The 12,683-nt window shown below is 51.8% G+C and overlaps 1 protein-coding gene across 2 annotated transcripts in view; it reads left to right on the top strand.

The window, feature by feature from the left end:
- Nucleotides 1-12,683, top strand: part of HIP1 (huntingtin interacting protein 1) — a 154,283-nt gene that overhangs the window by 124,230 nt on the left and 17,370 nt on the right. For both annotated transcript variants that reach the window (XM_032606529.1, XM_032606530.1), the window contains exons 10-23: nucleotides 2,457-2,532; nucleotides 2,627-2,767; nucleotides 2,980-3,077; nucleotides 3,441-3,513; nucleotides 4,086-4,269; nucleotides 4,793-4,881; nucleotides 5,256-5,372; nucleotides 6,367-6,468; nucleotides 6,700-6,843; nucleotides 7,294-7,429; nucleotides 9,544-9,630; nucleotides 9,836-9,943; nucleotides 10,025-10,161; nucleotides 11,914-12,024. In XM_032606529.1, coding sequence (XP_032462420.1) covers nucleotides 2,457-2,532; nucleotides 2,627-2,767; nucleotides 2,980-3,077; nucleotides 3,441-3,513; nucleotides 4,086-4,269; nucleotides 4,793-4,881; nucleotides 5,256-5,372; nucleotides 6,367-6,468; nucleotides 6,700-6,843; nucleotides 7,294-7,429; nucleotides 9,544-9,630; nucleotides 9,836-9,943; nucleotides 10,025-10,161; nucleotides 11,914-12,024 — 1,603 coding nt within the window. The remainder of the gene's footprint in view (nucleotides 1-2,456; nucleotides 2,533-2,626; nucleotides 2,768-2,979; nucleotides 3,078-3,440; nucleotides 3,514-4,085; nucleotides 4,270-4,792; nucleotides 4,882-5,255; nucleotides 5,373-6,366; nucleotides 6,469-6,699; nucleotides 6,844-7,293; nucleotides 7,430-9,543; nucleotides 9,631-9,835; nucleotides 9,944-10,024; nucleotides 10,162-11,913; nucleotides 12,025-12,683) is intronic.

The raw sequence follows: 12,683 nt of genomic DNA, 5'->3' as shown, positions 1-12,683 counted from the left end.
GTAAAAACATAAATCCCTTGCTTAGAACCTTTCAATGGCTTCTGATTACACTGAGAATCAATTCGAAGCTCCTCTCTGTGGTCTGCAAGGCCCCTACATGATCTGGCCCCTGCCCGCCATCTGTGACCTTGTCTCCAGTTCTCCAAGTGTTTCAGCCACATAAGGTCCTCTTCCAGTTCCCGGAACATAGCCTGCGCTCAGAGGCTTAGCACGTGCTGTTCCCTGTCCTCAGGATGCTCTCCTCCCAGCCTAGCCAGCTCCATCCAGGTCATCTTCAGTCACCTCCACACAAAGGCAGTCTCTGGCCCCTCATTTGGGGTCTTTTTGCCTACCTTCTGCTCCTCCAACCCCACCCTCATATTCTACATCACAGCACCCTGTTTACTTCCTTCCTGGTTCTTAGCATGACTTTATTTTTGTTTGACTGTCTTGCCCATTATTGTACCTCTAGCACCTGATTCACAGCAGTCAATTAAGCCTATAGCGTTCAGTGATGTTTGAATGAATTAATAAGCTAATCAGCTAGTCTAGAAGAGGAAGAGCTTGTCTGACAAAACGGCAAATTATTCTGGTGCATTAGGGAAAAGATATTGGTGACTAGATAAGTCCAGCTCAGCTTTCAATTAAGCATGCCCCAAGAAGAAGGAGCGGAATGGAGGGAGAGACAGGAGGATGGGGCGGGAAAAGCATGAGCATGATGTTTTTTCCTTGTTAATTTCTTAACCCTTGACTGCAGGAAAAGCATCGCACCCCCACCCCCAACCCCCGGATCCCAAGCTTAGGCTTCTTTTGCTGGTTCCTGAGCAGCAATCAGAGAGGGCAAGTTCGGGATTGTGCTATCCTCCCGGTTTCCTTGTTCCATCTGAAAAGCCTCGTATTTTTATTCTATAAAAAATGACCTATTAAATGCTAGGAGACAGGCCCTGGGGCCGATTTCCTGGAATGTTAAATTCCAGTAGCTTAGGAAAGCAGCAGGGCCTATTACTGTTGGCTCCAGCCCAGAAAGCAGGGAACGTGTGGTCAGGTGATTCTGTTTCCTTTCATTTTTTTTGAGGTTATAAAAGCATTTCCCATGAGTGCTGCCTCACCTTCTCTTCCACAGACACGGCAGCTGAGGCCTCAATGTCCCCGAATTCGGGGAAAGCAACAGTGATGTCACAGGGACAGTCCTAACCTTGGCATCTGAAAGGTTATCGTGAGACCCCAGGAGTTTCGTTTATTGGGCTGAGCTGGAGAAAATTCTGTGCTGCAGAGAGAGGGTGCTGAGATCCCTGACCCTCTTTTATTATATCTCAGAAAATATGTCTGGTGCCGTCAGTTTTGTTGGCCTTCAGTGTTTAGATTCAAAATGGAGACCTGAGGAAAAGAAAAAATTGGGGTTTATTTATTCCCATATTCATCCAAGATTAGGACACAGTATAAATGGTTTTTCTTCAACCAATATTGCTGAGTAATTCCTCCATGCCTGGTACTACTTTATTTTTATTTTTTAATTAATTTTTATTGGAGTATGGCTGCTTTACAATGTTATGTTAGCCTCCGCTGCACAACAGAATTAATCAGCCATACACATACAGATTCCCCTCCCTTTGGACTTCCCTCCCATTTTACCACAATGCATTAGGTAGAATTCCCTGTGCCATACAGTATGTTCCCATCAGTTGTCTATTTTATACATAGTATCAATAATGTATATGTATCGATCCCGGTCTCCCAATTCCTCCCTCCCCACCCCTTTCCCCCTTGGTATCCATACATTTGTCCTCTATGTCTATGTCTCTATTTCTGCTTTGCAAATAAGATCATCTACACCATTTTTCTAGATTCCACATGTATGCGTTAATCTACGAGATTTGCTTTTCTCTTTCTGACTCATTTCACTCTGTATGACACTCTCTGGGTCCATCCACGTCTCTATTAATGACCCAATTTCGTTCCTTTTTATGTCTGGCCCGGTACTATTTTAAACCTAGCTCAGCAGGGCCCAGTCTCTGCCTTCTAGAAGCTTATGGTCTAGTTGAGGAGATAGCAAATAGCTCTCAAATAAGGTGAATTCATTAAAAAGAGATCTACCTTAGTAATTAAGTTCCCTTCCCTCTTCGTATCATTAGTTGGTTTATCCTCAGAAATTTATTTTAATATTACTGTAAGCCAAACATTGCTAGGAAGATACATCTGCCAAACAACAGCATATATTCTACGGTGACGCAGAAATTAGTCTTGGGACTGTCTACGCTTCCAAAGGATTTTGTGGTTTGAATTACTCTTCCCCCAGTCAGTGAGGACTGGCTATAAATAATCTCTCCCTGCAGCGTCATAATTCATCCTAGCACCACGGAGCCCATCTCCTTGGCAGCCTGTGCCCGGGGGCTGGGCAGGCAGTAGGAAAGCAGGGTGTCCCCTCCTCGGGGCCGGTGAAGACCCCCAGCAGCCCTCAGGCTTTTCTCCACCCTTAGGTTGAAAGATCTCTTCTACCGCTCCAGCAACCTTCAGTACTTCAAGCGGCTCATTCAGATCCCTCAGCTGCCAGAGGTAAGGCCACACACCCAGGGAGCTGCTGAGTCCTGGAGGCTGTCTTAGAGGCTGGCAGGTGGGCAGGGTTTGAGGATGTGTCTTCCCTTTTCAGAACCCACCCAACTTCCTACGAGCCTCCGCCCTGTCAGAGCACATCAGCCCCGTGGTGGTGATCCCAGCCGAGGCCTCATCCCCCGACAGCGAGCCGGTCTTAGAGAAGGATGACCTCATGGACATGGATGCCTCCCAGCAGGTGAGGACCACTTAGGAGGAAGCTCAGGCCTTCCCGTTGGCCCCGGGGAGGGCAGGAGGACCTGGGACAAGTTCAGCCACCTTCTAACCCAAGCTCCGTAAGTGGACCTGAACCAGATTAAGAAAGTATCCGTTCCCACGTGTCACTCGTGAGACCCACGCTGACCTCTCTGGGTCTCTAACCTTGTCCTTACTCCTTTCTGGTCGCCGCAGAATTCATACGACAGCAAGTTCGATGACATCTTTGGCAGCTCCTCCAGCAGTGATCCCTTCAATTTCAACAGTCAGAATGGCGTGAACAAGGACGAGAAGTGAGTCCGGGCTGTGGAGTTAAAGCACGTGTTACAAAAGCTAAGTTAAGCCATGATCTCACTTGCCACACCCAACCAAAGAGGAATTCTTGGGCTTCTTGGGTAAGTGTCTTGACCTTCGAATACTGGCCCCTTTAAAATCCCAGAGGAAAATCGAATGAGGCTGAAATACCCATGGACCTGTGGATGGTAGATTAGTATCTGGAAACACTGACAGTCTTAGCGTATAACTTACAGGATTTCAAAGAATTGTTCCCAAATTAACATCGACTTTTAACCTCCTCCCTGGGTCTCCTAGCTCGCATTTAAAAGGCAAGGGATAGAAGCACAGTGGAAGCAAACTTGCTGTCCTTCTGTTCCTAGGGATCACTTAATTGATCAACTGTACAGAGAGATCAGTGGGCTGAAAGCACAGCTGGAAAACATGAAGACTGAGGTATGAACTGGGCTCTGATCTGCGTCTGGGCTTCACCGGAGCATGACAGCTTTTAATATTAAATTTGCTTCACATCCACCCTTGTTGGGCCACATCTTGACCAGGTCGTTATGCATTTCCAGTGCACTTACCCTTGAGAGCAGCATTTAAGCTGCGCTCCAGGGGCCCTGTGATAGTGGGAGATAATTGTGATCACCAGCTGGCTGTGAAGCTGTGCGGTGAGAGACCTACTCTTCTCACTTGGCGACGAGAAGGTTTGACTTGTAGCTCTGCTGGCACTTTGCAGTGTCTGGTGCTGAGGCTTTACCCTGGGACCGGCAAATGTCCTCTCCTTCTTCATTCCAGCTGGTCCATCACGGCTCCCAGGCCCCTCTAACAGGACCAGAACTCCCCTGCCGTCACCCCCTGTTGTTGCTGGGGGGTGGCTTGTAGTGACCAGAAGCCTCCACTCTCGTGAGGCCTTGGGAGTGGGCCTCTTAGGAAGACCCAGGTGTTGATGTGGTCGGCGCTGGAGACGTGGCAGGTCGGCCCCGCTCGGCCCGCCCAGCGCTCATCCCCGGGCCCTCCCGCAGAGCCATCGAGCCATGCTGCAGCTGAAGGGCCGCATCAGCGAGCTGGAGGCCGAGCTGGCCGAGCAGCAGCACCTGCGGCAGCAGGCGGCCGACGACAGCGAGTTCCAACGGGCTGAGCTGGACGAGCTCAAGAAGAAGCGAGAGGACACGGAGAAGGCTCAGCGGAGCCTGACGGAGATCGAGAGTGAGCGGCTGGCACCGGGCTGGGCGTGAGGGTGGGGCCGGGGATGGCGGAGCCCGGTGAGACCCCGGATAGAGGCTGAGGCCAGGCGCCAGAGCCCCCGCCTCGAGTCTGTCCGGGAGGCCGTCGTGAATGCCAGTGTCGCCAGTCAGAAGGGCAGATCGGTGTCGGGCAGGTTGAGAGCCCCACTTGAGGCCCTGCTGCAAACACGGAGATGGGGCTACAGAGGAGGAGGAAGGAGAGGGAGCCTAAGAAAATTCGTGGCATAAAAGCCAAAAACCCTGATAAAGTAAATGCCGAGCATGAAATGCTCAAGGCATGCATCAGTGGAGGGATTTGAATTAGGTGAATTCTTCATTAAAGAAGACTTCCCAGGGGACTTTATTTCAGTAGGGTTTTTGAGGGAGAAGAAGGTATATATGCTTGTGAAAAAAAGGGACGATCTTCTAGGGGTTCTGGCTTATTGGAAGGAGGGCAGAGGGTCCCCGCCAGTGCAGACCCCTCACCTTGGTCCTTGACGATACAGGGAAAGCCCAAGCCAACGAGCAGCGCTACAGCAAGCTAAAGGAGAAGTACAGCGAGCTGGTGCAGAACCACGCCGACCTGCTGCGGAAGGTAGGACCCTCACCGCCCCCATCTGCACGCGCAGGCCCCGCTGCACGGGGGGAGACGGTGACTTACACCACGTGGCTTCTCCAGGGCTGGCGTCCCCACCGTTTCTTGGAAACCGCAGCTCCCTGGCCTCCTGTATCTCGAGCTCCACCTTAGGTGCCAGCCCCACTAGCATTAGCATTATCCCCCATCTTTATCATTTTGGCAAATAGTTGATAGTTGAGCATCTGAAGGTGACAGCTTCCTTCTAGGTGGGAAAGTGATGTCTGTGTCCGACTCTAGGGCACTCACGGTCTGAATGCCGTCATTTCTTCCGGAAGGAAGATGGCCTTTGTGCTGGAGATACGCTAGTTCGAGACACTGTGCTTCTCTTACAGAATGCAGAGGTGACCAAACAGGTGTCCGTGGCCAGACAAGCCCAAGTGGATTTGGAACGAGAGAAAAAAGAGCTAGAGGATTCTTTCCAGCGCGTAAGCGACCAGGCCCAGCGGAAGGTGAGTAGAAGAAGTAGGTGGGAATTGGTGGTGGGGCGGGGGGAGGGTGTCTGTCCGAGATGGAGGTGGGCCTTGAGCACTGCACAGATTGAAAGACCTCGTCGTCTGCTTCACGAGCAGGTAGAGCCCTGTGGGAGGGTGACAAGGGACCGTACAGGACAGGACGTGGTTACCCATGTGTAAGGGGTTAGAGGCATGATGTGATGAAGGGTCTGAAGTTGAGTGGGGCTCATCAGCTAGGACGAGTCTTGAGGAGGTTTTGAAGTGGAAGCAGGTGGACGTCAGAGAGGAGTGGCATTTATAAAGACCCACAGCCAGAACTCCCATGAGTTGGGTTGGGGTTGGCGGCAGGTCCGATTGGAGTAAAGAGATGTCGGGTGGATAAAATGGAACGCCTCACACTTAGAGTAGTGGCTTTCACGCTCTCGTGTGACCCAAAGTGAAAAATACATCTAATGGAAATCAGAGTTTCACAGAGCAATACTTATCCTTATTATGTGAATGCATGTGGATTTTTTTTTGTGGGGGAAGCTCTGTTCACTGCATTCTTTTAAAAATGTTAGCTGTGAATTCTTACTCATGGGTCACAACCCACTCTTTGAAAAACACCACTTAGAAATCAAAGAAGGGAAATTGTTTCAAGACGGTGAGATGGGGTGAGTCAGCATTATACCTACTGGGTGTTGGGGTGCCTGAATTAAAGATCTCGTTCTGCTTTAATTAGTATTATGGGCTCAAGCATGACATTTGGGAAATGTCCCTAAAACTCCCCACCCCCCACCCCACCCCCACCCTTAACATTTCCTGAAGCTGGAAAAAAAATTTGGGGTACATACTGAGCTCTCACCTTCCCCCTGCTTTTTGTCAGGGTAAAACTTGCTTCTATATAAAAGAGTATACAAATCTTACAAGTATAGCTTGGGAATTTTTATACGTGTTTATCCCGTGAAACCACCACCCAGGTGGGAGCGCTCCTGTATTTCTTCTCTTTCAGACTCAAGAACAGACGGAAGTACTAGAGAGTTTGAAGCAAGAACTTGCCACCAGCAAACAGGAACTCCAGATTGTCCAAGGCAGCCTGGAAAGTTCTGCCCAGGTAAGCGTCACCTGTCTTTCCCTTCCTCATTCTTTTCCATCTCTGGCTTTGGTGTTGCTGGCACCTGGCATCCATCACCATGAGCACATGGCCCACCTTGGTCCCATCTGGGATCAGTGTGTCCTTGGGAAGGGGCAGATTCCTTGTGGCCTGGTGGTGGGTGTGGACCTCCGGAAAGGGGACAGTTTAATTCTCCCAGCAACTCCCTCTTCCCACTCGGTCGCCCTGCAGTCAGAAGCGAAATGGACCGCCCAGATCGCCGAGCTGGAGAAGGAGCGGGGCGGCCTGGTGGAAGCCATGGCTTCTCGGGAGGAGGAACTGTCCACTCTTCGGCAGCAGTTGGAATACACCCAGATCAAACTGTCCAGCACAGAGGCAAGTAACGGACACCCACTGGGGCTGACCAAGTCCAATTTCATAGTCATGAGCCTCGGCAGTGTATGCGTGGAGGCAGGGGGGCTGTGAAAGGGGTTTGGGGCCTTTGGCCGGATCGCGAAGGCGAATATTCTGCGGGCATAGCTCCTAATGCCAGCATGCCCTGTGCTGCACACAGAGCAGATGAGAAGGGATGCACCTGGCACTCTCTCCCCAAGGGTGGAGGCCGGGCTGCCGTGGTCCCTCCCCATAGCCTCCTGTGCTCAGGGGCACACACCTGTGGACAAAGTTAAAAAGGCTTTTTCTCTGTGTCAAGCTAACTGGCTTCGGCCTCATTAGCAGCAGCTCGAGCTAAGGTGCCAGGAATCCCAGCTGTGTCACAGGTGGATGCTGCATGGAGGCTCATTAGGGGGCCTATGTCCGACTCTCACTTCCCTGGACCATCTCTAGGAATCTGTAGGCCGGCTCGCGAAGGACCAACGAAAAATGCTTTTGGCGGAGTCAAGAAGGGCTGCCGAGCAGGTGGTGCAGGAGGCCCTGAGGCGGTTTGAGGAGCCCGCTCTCTTCAGCTGCGCCGGATCTGCAGGTGCCCTTCCCCTTGCCCGGCTTGCAGGTGCCGGATCCTTACAGCCCAGTGCTCTTCGGCGTCGGCCTTGAATCCCATGAGACCCTGATCTCAGGGGTTCCCAGCCCAGCTGCATGTCAGGATCACCTGGGGATGCCCAGGGCCACCCCCCCACCACCACGCCTAATTTCTATTCAGTCGGCAGCTCTGCAGCACAGGGCCTGCGCAGTAGTATCTTCTAAACCCCCCCACCCCCACCCCAGCTCTCACCCCTCCCCCGCCGGGTGTGATAACTACTGCTTTGGTCGTGGATCATGCTGATGAAATGCATCCTGGGAGCTGAGGCCTGGTAACAATTCTGAATGCCGGGAGGAGGAGGAACAGACAGGCCTCTGTGTCTCTGAGGAGAACAGTGTGGTCTGAATCCAGAGGTGGCTGCCATGAGCTTCAAATCTAGACAGGGAGTCATCATCCTTAAGCATGGAGAGGCAGAAACGATGAAATCCCCACAGGGTCACAGGCATGAGCGAGGGCCCACTCTGCATGCCCCAGAGTCCTCAGGGCATATGGTGAAGTCAGAGGAGCCCGGTGATGAGAGGAGGGCCCTGGTGCACAGTAGATGGGAGAGCATCCAGGCCCGGGGCATTTGTGAAGTCATGGACGTAGCCGTGAACAGATCTCATTACAGCTCATTTTCGAGCAGAGGCCCCATTCAAAACGAGGCAGACGGGAAGAAACAGCTGATGGGTGATTTTTTTTTTTTTTTTGCGGTACGCGGGCCTCTCACTGCTGTGGCCTCTCCCCTTGCGGAGCGCAGGCTCAGCGGCCATGGCTCACGGGCCCAGCCGCTCCGTGGCATGTGGGATCTTCCCGGACCGGGGCACGAACCCGTGTCCCCTGCATCTGCAGGCGGACTCTCAACCACTGTGCCACCAGGGAAGCCCTGATGGGTGATTTTTATTATCAGCTAGAAAGGTCTCGATTTGGTGAAGTGTTTCAAGAAGGACTGTGATATCTTGTTCAGTGGGGAACCCGTCTGTAGGGAAATCCAACAGTTGCAAATGAAGTAGCACACTGGGTACCTCATTTACTGCGAGAACACCAGGACATGGGGCAGCTGTGGGCGGATTCCACAAAAGATGGTATGAGCTGGGTTTTGAAGGAAGAGGAGAGACATAAAGCCATGGAGAGGAAGAAGAGTGGGGAATAATAATCATAAAAACGGCTGCCGTTTACCGAGTGCTTGCAATATGCCAGGCACGATTCTAAGCGCTTTATGTGCCTTGGCCCAGCAATCCTCACTGTGATGCCAGGAGGTGGTACTATTATTCCTCCTTTGTCGGATGAGGAAGCAGGCGCACGTGGCCTGAGAACACAGCCAGTAGTGATAGAGCCAGGAGCTACAACACGTATGCCACGAGATGCAAGAGCCCGTACTTTTTTTTATTTTGCTTTGTTTTTTGTGGTACTGTTTTGTTTTTTGTGGTACGCGGGCCTCTCACTGCTGTGGCCTCTCCCGTTGCGGAGCACAGGCTCCGGACGCGCAGGCTCAGCGGCCATGGCTCACGGGCCCAGCCGCTCCGCGGCACGTGGGATCCCCCCAGACTGGGGTACGAACCCGCGTCCCCTGCATCGGCAGGCGGACTCTCAACCACTGCGCCACCAGGGAAGCCCAAGAGCCCGTACTTTTAACTCCTGTGCGTGCGGTTCAGTCTCCGTGGACCAGTGCACAGAGGCACAGCAGTGGGAATGATGGTGTGGGCAGAACGTGGAGCCAGGGGTCTGACCCCAAGAGTAATGGGAGTCCAAGGGCCTTGAAACACTTAACAGGAAGGCCTGGATTTGATTCAGTGGCAGTGATGGGAAATGAGGGGCAGAAGCTAGACCGTGATGCCATTGCCGTGGTTCTTGGCTAAAGGACCAGGTAGCCTCAGAAGTACAGCCTTTGAAGCTACAGTAAGAGAATCACGTACCAGCATAGCCATCGATCTCTCCTCCCTCCCCCTTCTTAGGGAAGCTCCTGCAGGGCTGGGGCCCCCTACTGGGAAGGTCATCCATCAGGCAGCTTAACTAACAAGGATGAAGTGAGCTGAGACAGCTCTGACTCTGACTTTGCCCTGTCTTCCCTCTCACAGATCACCTACTCTCCAAGGTCAGGTCCGTTTCCAGCTGCATCGAGCAACTGGAAAAATGCTGGAGCCAGTATCTGGCCTGCCCAGAAGGTAAGAGAGGTGAAGGATAGGGTCTGTCACTAGTGACAGCTGGGCAGACATCCGAAACGCTGGAACGTGGCAATGGCGACCATTTCCTAGGCACCCAGAAAGGAGTGTGTGTGTCTAACTTGCAAAGCGGGGAGGAGGGAGGTATGAAAGTGACCGCCCTCCCCCTCCAGCAGGACTGAGAAAGTTTCCTTTAAACTCCTGGCAGATATCAGTGGGCTTCTGCACTCGGTAACCCTCCTGGCCCACTTGACCAGTGACACCATTGTTCATGGCGGCACCACCTGCCTTAGAGCCCCGCCAGAGCCTGCCGACTGTAAGTACCAGGGTGAGGGGCCACCACCACAGCACGGGGAGCGGGGGGCCTTTAAAAGTCTCTGTCGCCTTGCCTCTGCAGCTCTGACCGAGGCCTGTAAGCAGTATGGCCGGGAGACCCTCACCTATCTGTCTTTCCTGGAGGAAGAAGGAATCGTCGAGAATGCCGACAGTACAGCCATGAGGGGCTGCCTCACCAGGATCACAGCCATTGGCGAGGTATCATCAGTGTTATCCCTGGGGAAAGTCGTTTTTTGGTATGAGTGCTGGGGATTTCTTCAGGGATCAGTGATGTTCTAAGCCAGTTCTTTCTGTACTTTAAACTTGATTCTGGAAAGTAGAGTTAGAACTGTAAAACTTGACCTTCTGAATGACTTTCCAGTTGTATTTAATTCACTGGATAGTAATTGAGAATCTTCTGTGTGATCATCACTGTGCTAAGCTGTGTCGAAGAAGGATGAGCACAGTTTTCCCGTTTTCAAGGGTTTTTATCTGGCTGGGCAGGTAACACCTAAAATGAAGATAATATATTTATTCACTCAATAAAGATGTAGTGAGTATGACCTATGTACAGGGAATTGTGCCAGGTGTAGTTCTACAGGGACAAATAGGTCCCCTGGGGAAGAAAAATAAGGAAATCAACCTTTCTAAATTTAAATTTTATTTTTGGCTGCGTTGCATCTTAGTTGCAGGGTCTTAGTCGCGGGATCTACGTTGAGGCATGCAGGATCTTTCATTGCGGCACATGGGCTCTTCGTTGCAGCACTCGGGCTTCTCTCTACTTGTGGCACATGGGCTCCAGAGCATGTGGGCTCTGTAGTTTGTGGCACACGGGCTCTCTAGTTGTAGTGCGCGGGCTCAGTAGTTGTGGCACGTGGGCTTAGTTGCCCCGTGGCGTGTGGGATCTTAGTTCCCTGACCAGGGATTGAACCTGGGTCCCCTGCATTGAAAGGTGGATTCTTAACCACTGGACCATCAGGGGAGTCCTGGAAATCAACCATTTCTATACAGTGTGATACAGATCTATTTAAGGAGTACACTGCAAGGCAGCTTCTAATTCCTAGAATAGTAGGAATATTACCACCTAAAATAGGGGGAATGATAAATTCAGAGTAGGAAGAGACCAGGGCCAGAGGTCATATCCTCATCATCTCTCATTCGAACTCCACCAAGTGGCTTGCAGGATCTTAGTTTGCCGACCAGGGATCCAGCCCATGGCAATGAAAGCACAGTCCTAACCACTGGACTGCCAGGGAATTCCCTCATCTGAATTTATTTTAATTAATTTATTTTATTTATTTATTTTTGGCTGCGTTAGGTCTTCGTTGCTGCGCGCAGGCTTTCTCTAGTTGCGGCGAGCAGGGGCTACTCTTTGTTGCAGTGCACAGGCCTCTCATCGCGGTGGCTTCTCTTGTTGCGGAGCGTGGGCTCTAGGCGCATGGGCTTCAGTAGTTGTAGCACGTGGGCTCAGTAGTTGTGGCTCACGGGCTCTAGAGTGCAGGCTCAGTAGTTGTGGTGCACGGGCTTAGTTGCTCCGCGGCACATGGGATCTTCCTGGACCATGGCTCGAACCCATGTCCCCTGCATTGGCAGGTGGATTCCTAACCACTGCGCCACCAGGGAAGCCCTGAAGGTGTTTTTAAAGTACCTCCCAAGCAGCAAATACAGTCAGTGCTGCACAATGGTGGGGTCAGGGTCTGAGCAGCTGCAACTGAATGGCTTTGTGTGGGGTTCAACAGGGATGGCCTTCTGGAAAGAGGTGGGTTTTGAGTGAGAATAGAGGTGGGAGGAGTGTGGAGTTGCAGAGCTCACGTGGTAGAGAGTTCCAGACAGGTCCCACCACAGCATGCAGAAGTGTGTTACGTGGTGGGACCCTCCTACCTTCTGCTGTCATGGGGGGTTACCTGTCTACCACGGGAGGGTAGAAAGGAGGTCAAAGGGTCATTTCCGCCTTCGTGATGCTGTTCACAGGAGCTCCTGCCCAGAGGCCTGGACATCAAACAGGAGGAACTGGGGGACCTGGTGGACAAAGAGATGGCTGCCACTTCCGCTGCCATTGAAACTGCTACGGCCAGAATAGAGGTATGGAAGTCTCTGCAGGATCACCTAAAGTGATGCTGTGCAACTACCTTTTGGCAACATTGCCCGCTGGATATATCTTAGCCGTTCTCTGCAGAGCCCCCTATAAAACAAACCAAAACCCAAATCCCCTGGGATCTCTGAGTTACAGAAAATAGAAAGTTCTCCAACGAAAGATGAGCAGTTTCCTCAAGGATCACATACTTTGGTGTCAGGCCATCCTACATTCAAGTTCCAGACTGACTGCTGAGTTACGTTAACCCCGCTAAGATTCGGATTCCGTTTCTATGTGATGGTGATGATAACAGTACCTTCCTCAGAGGGGTGTTGTAAAGAGCTCAGTGAGGTAATGCACATGGATCTCAGTGCCAGGCACTCAGTAAACCAACTACTGTAACTGTTGTCTCAGGAAAAGCTGAGCGGGCACCATTGGAAAGGTCACATGTTACTCCTTTGATGGAAGACTCAGGCCATCTGCCTTGGTGTGCTGCCTGCCTCGAGGACCTGGTAGCAGCTGCCCCTGTGGACATGGTGCCGTAGCTCTCAGAGTTCTGTGCACATCAGCCCAGGAACGTGACACAGACACAGACTGTAGCTCCAGCTGCCTCCCACTGAATAGATCGGAGGTCTGGGTTCTTTTCCTGACTCTCACGAGGACATGG

Source organism: Phocoena sinus, chromosome 15 (assembly GCF_008692025.1).
Source record: "Phocoena sinus isolate mPhoSin1 chromosome 15, mPhoSin1.pri, whole genome shotgun sequence".
In the NCBI taxonomy this organism is placed as follows: Eukaryota; Metazoa; Chordata; class Mammalia; order Artiodactyla; family Phocoenidae; genus Phocoena; species Phocoena sinus.
This window is presented reverse-complemented; position numbering and strand designations above follow the sequence as displayed.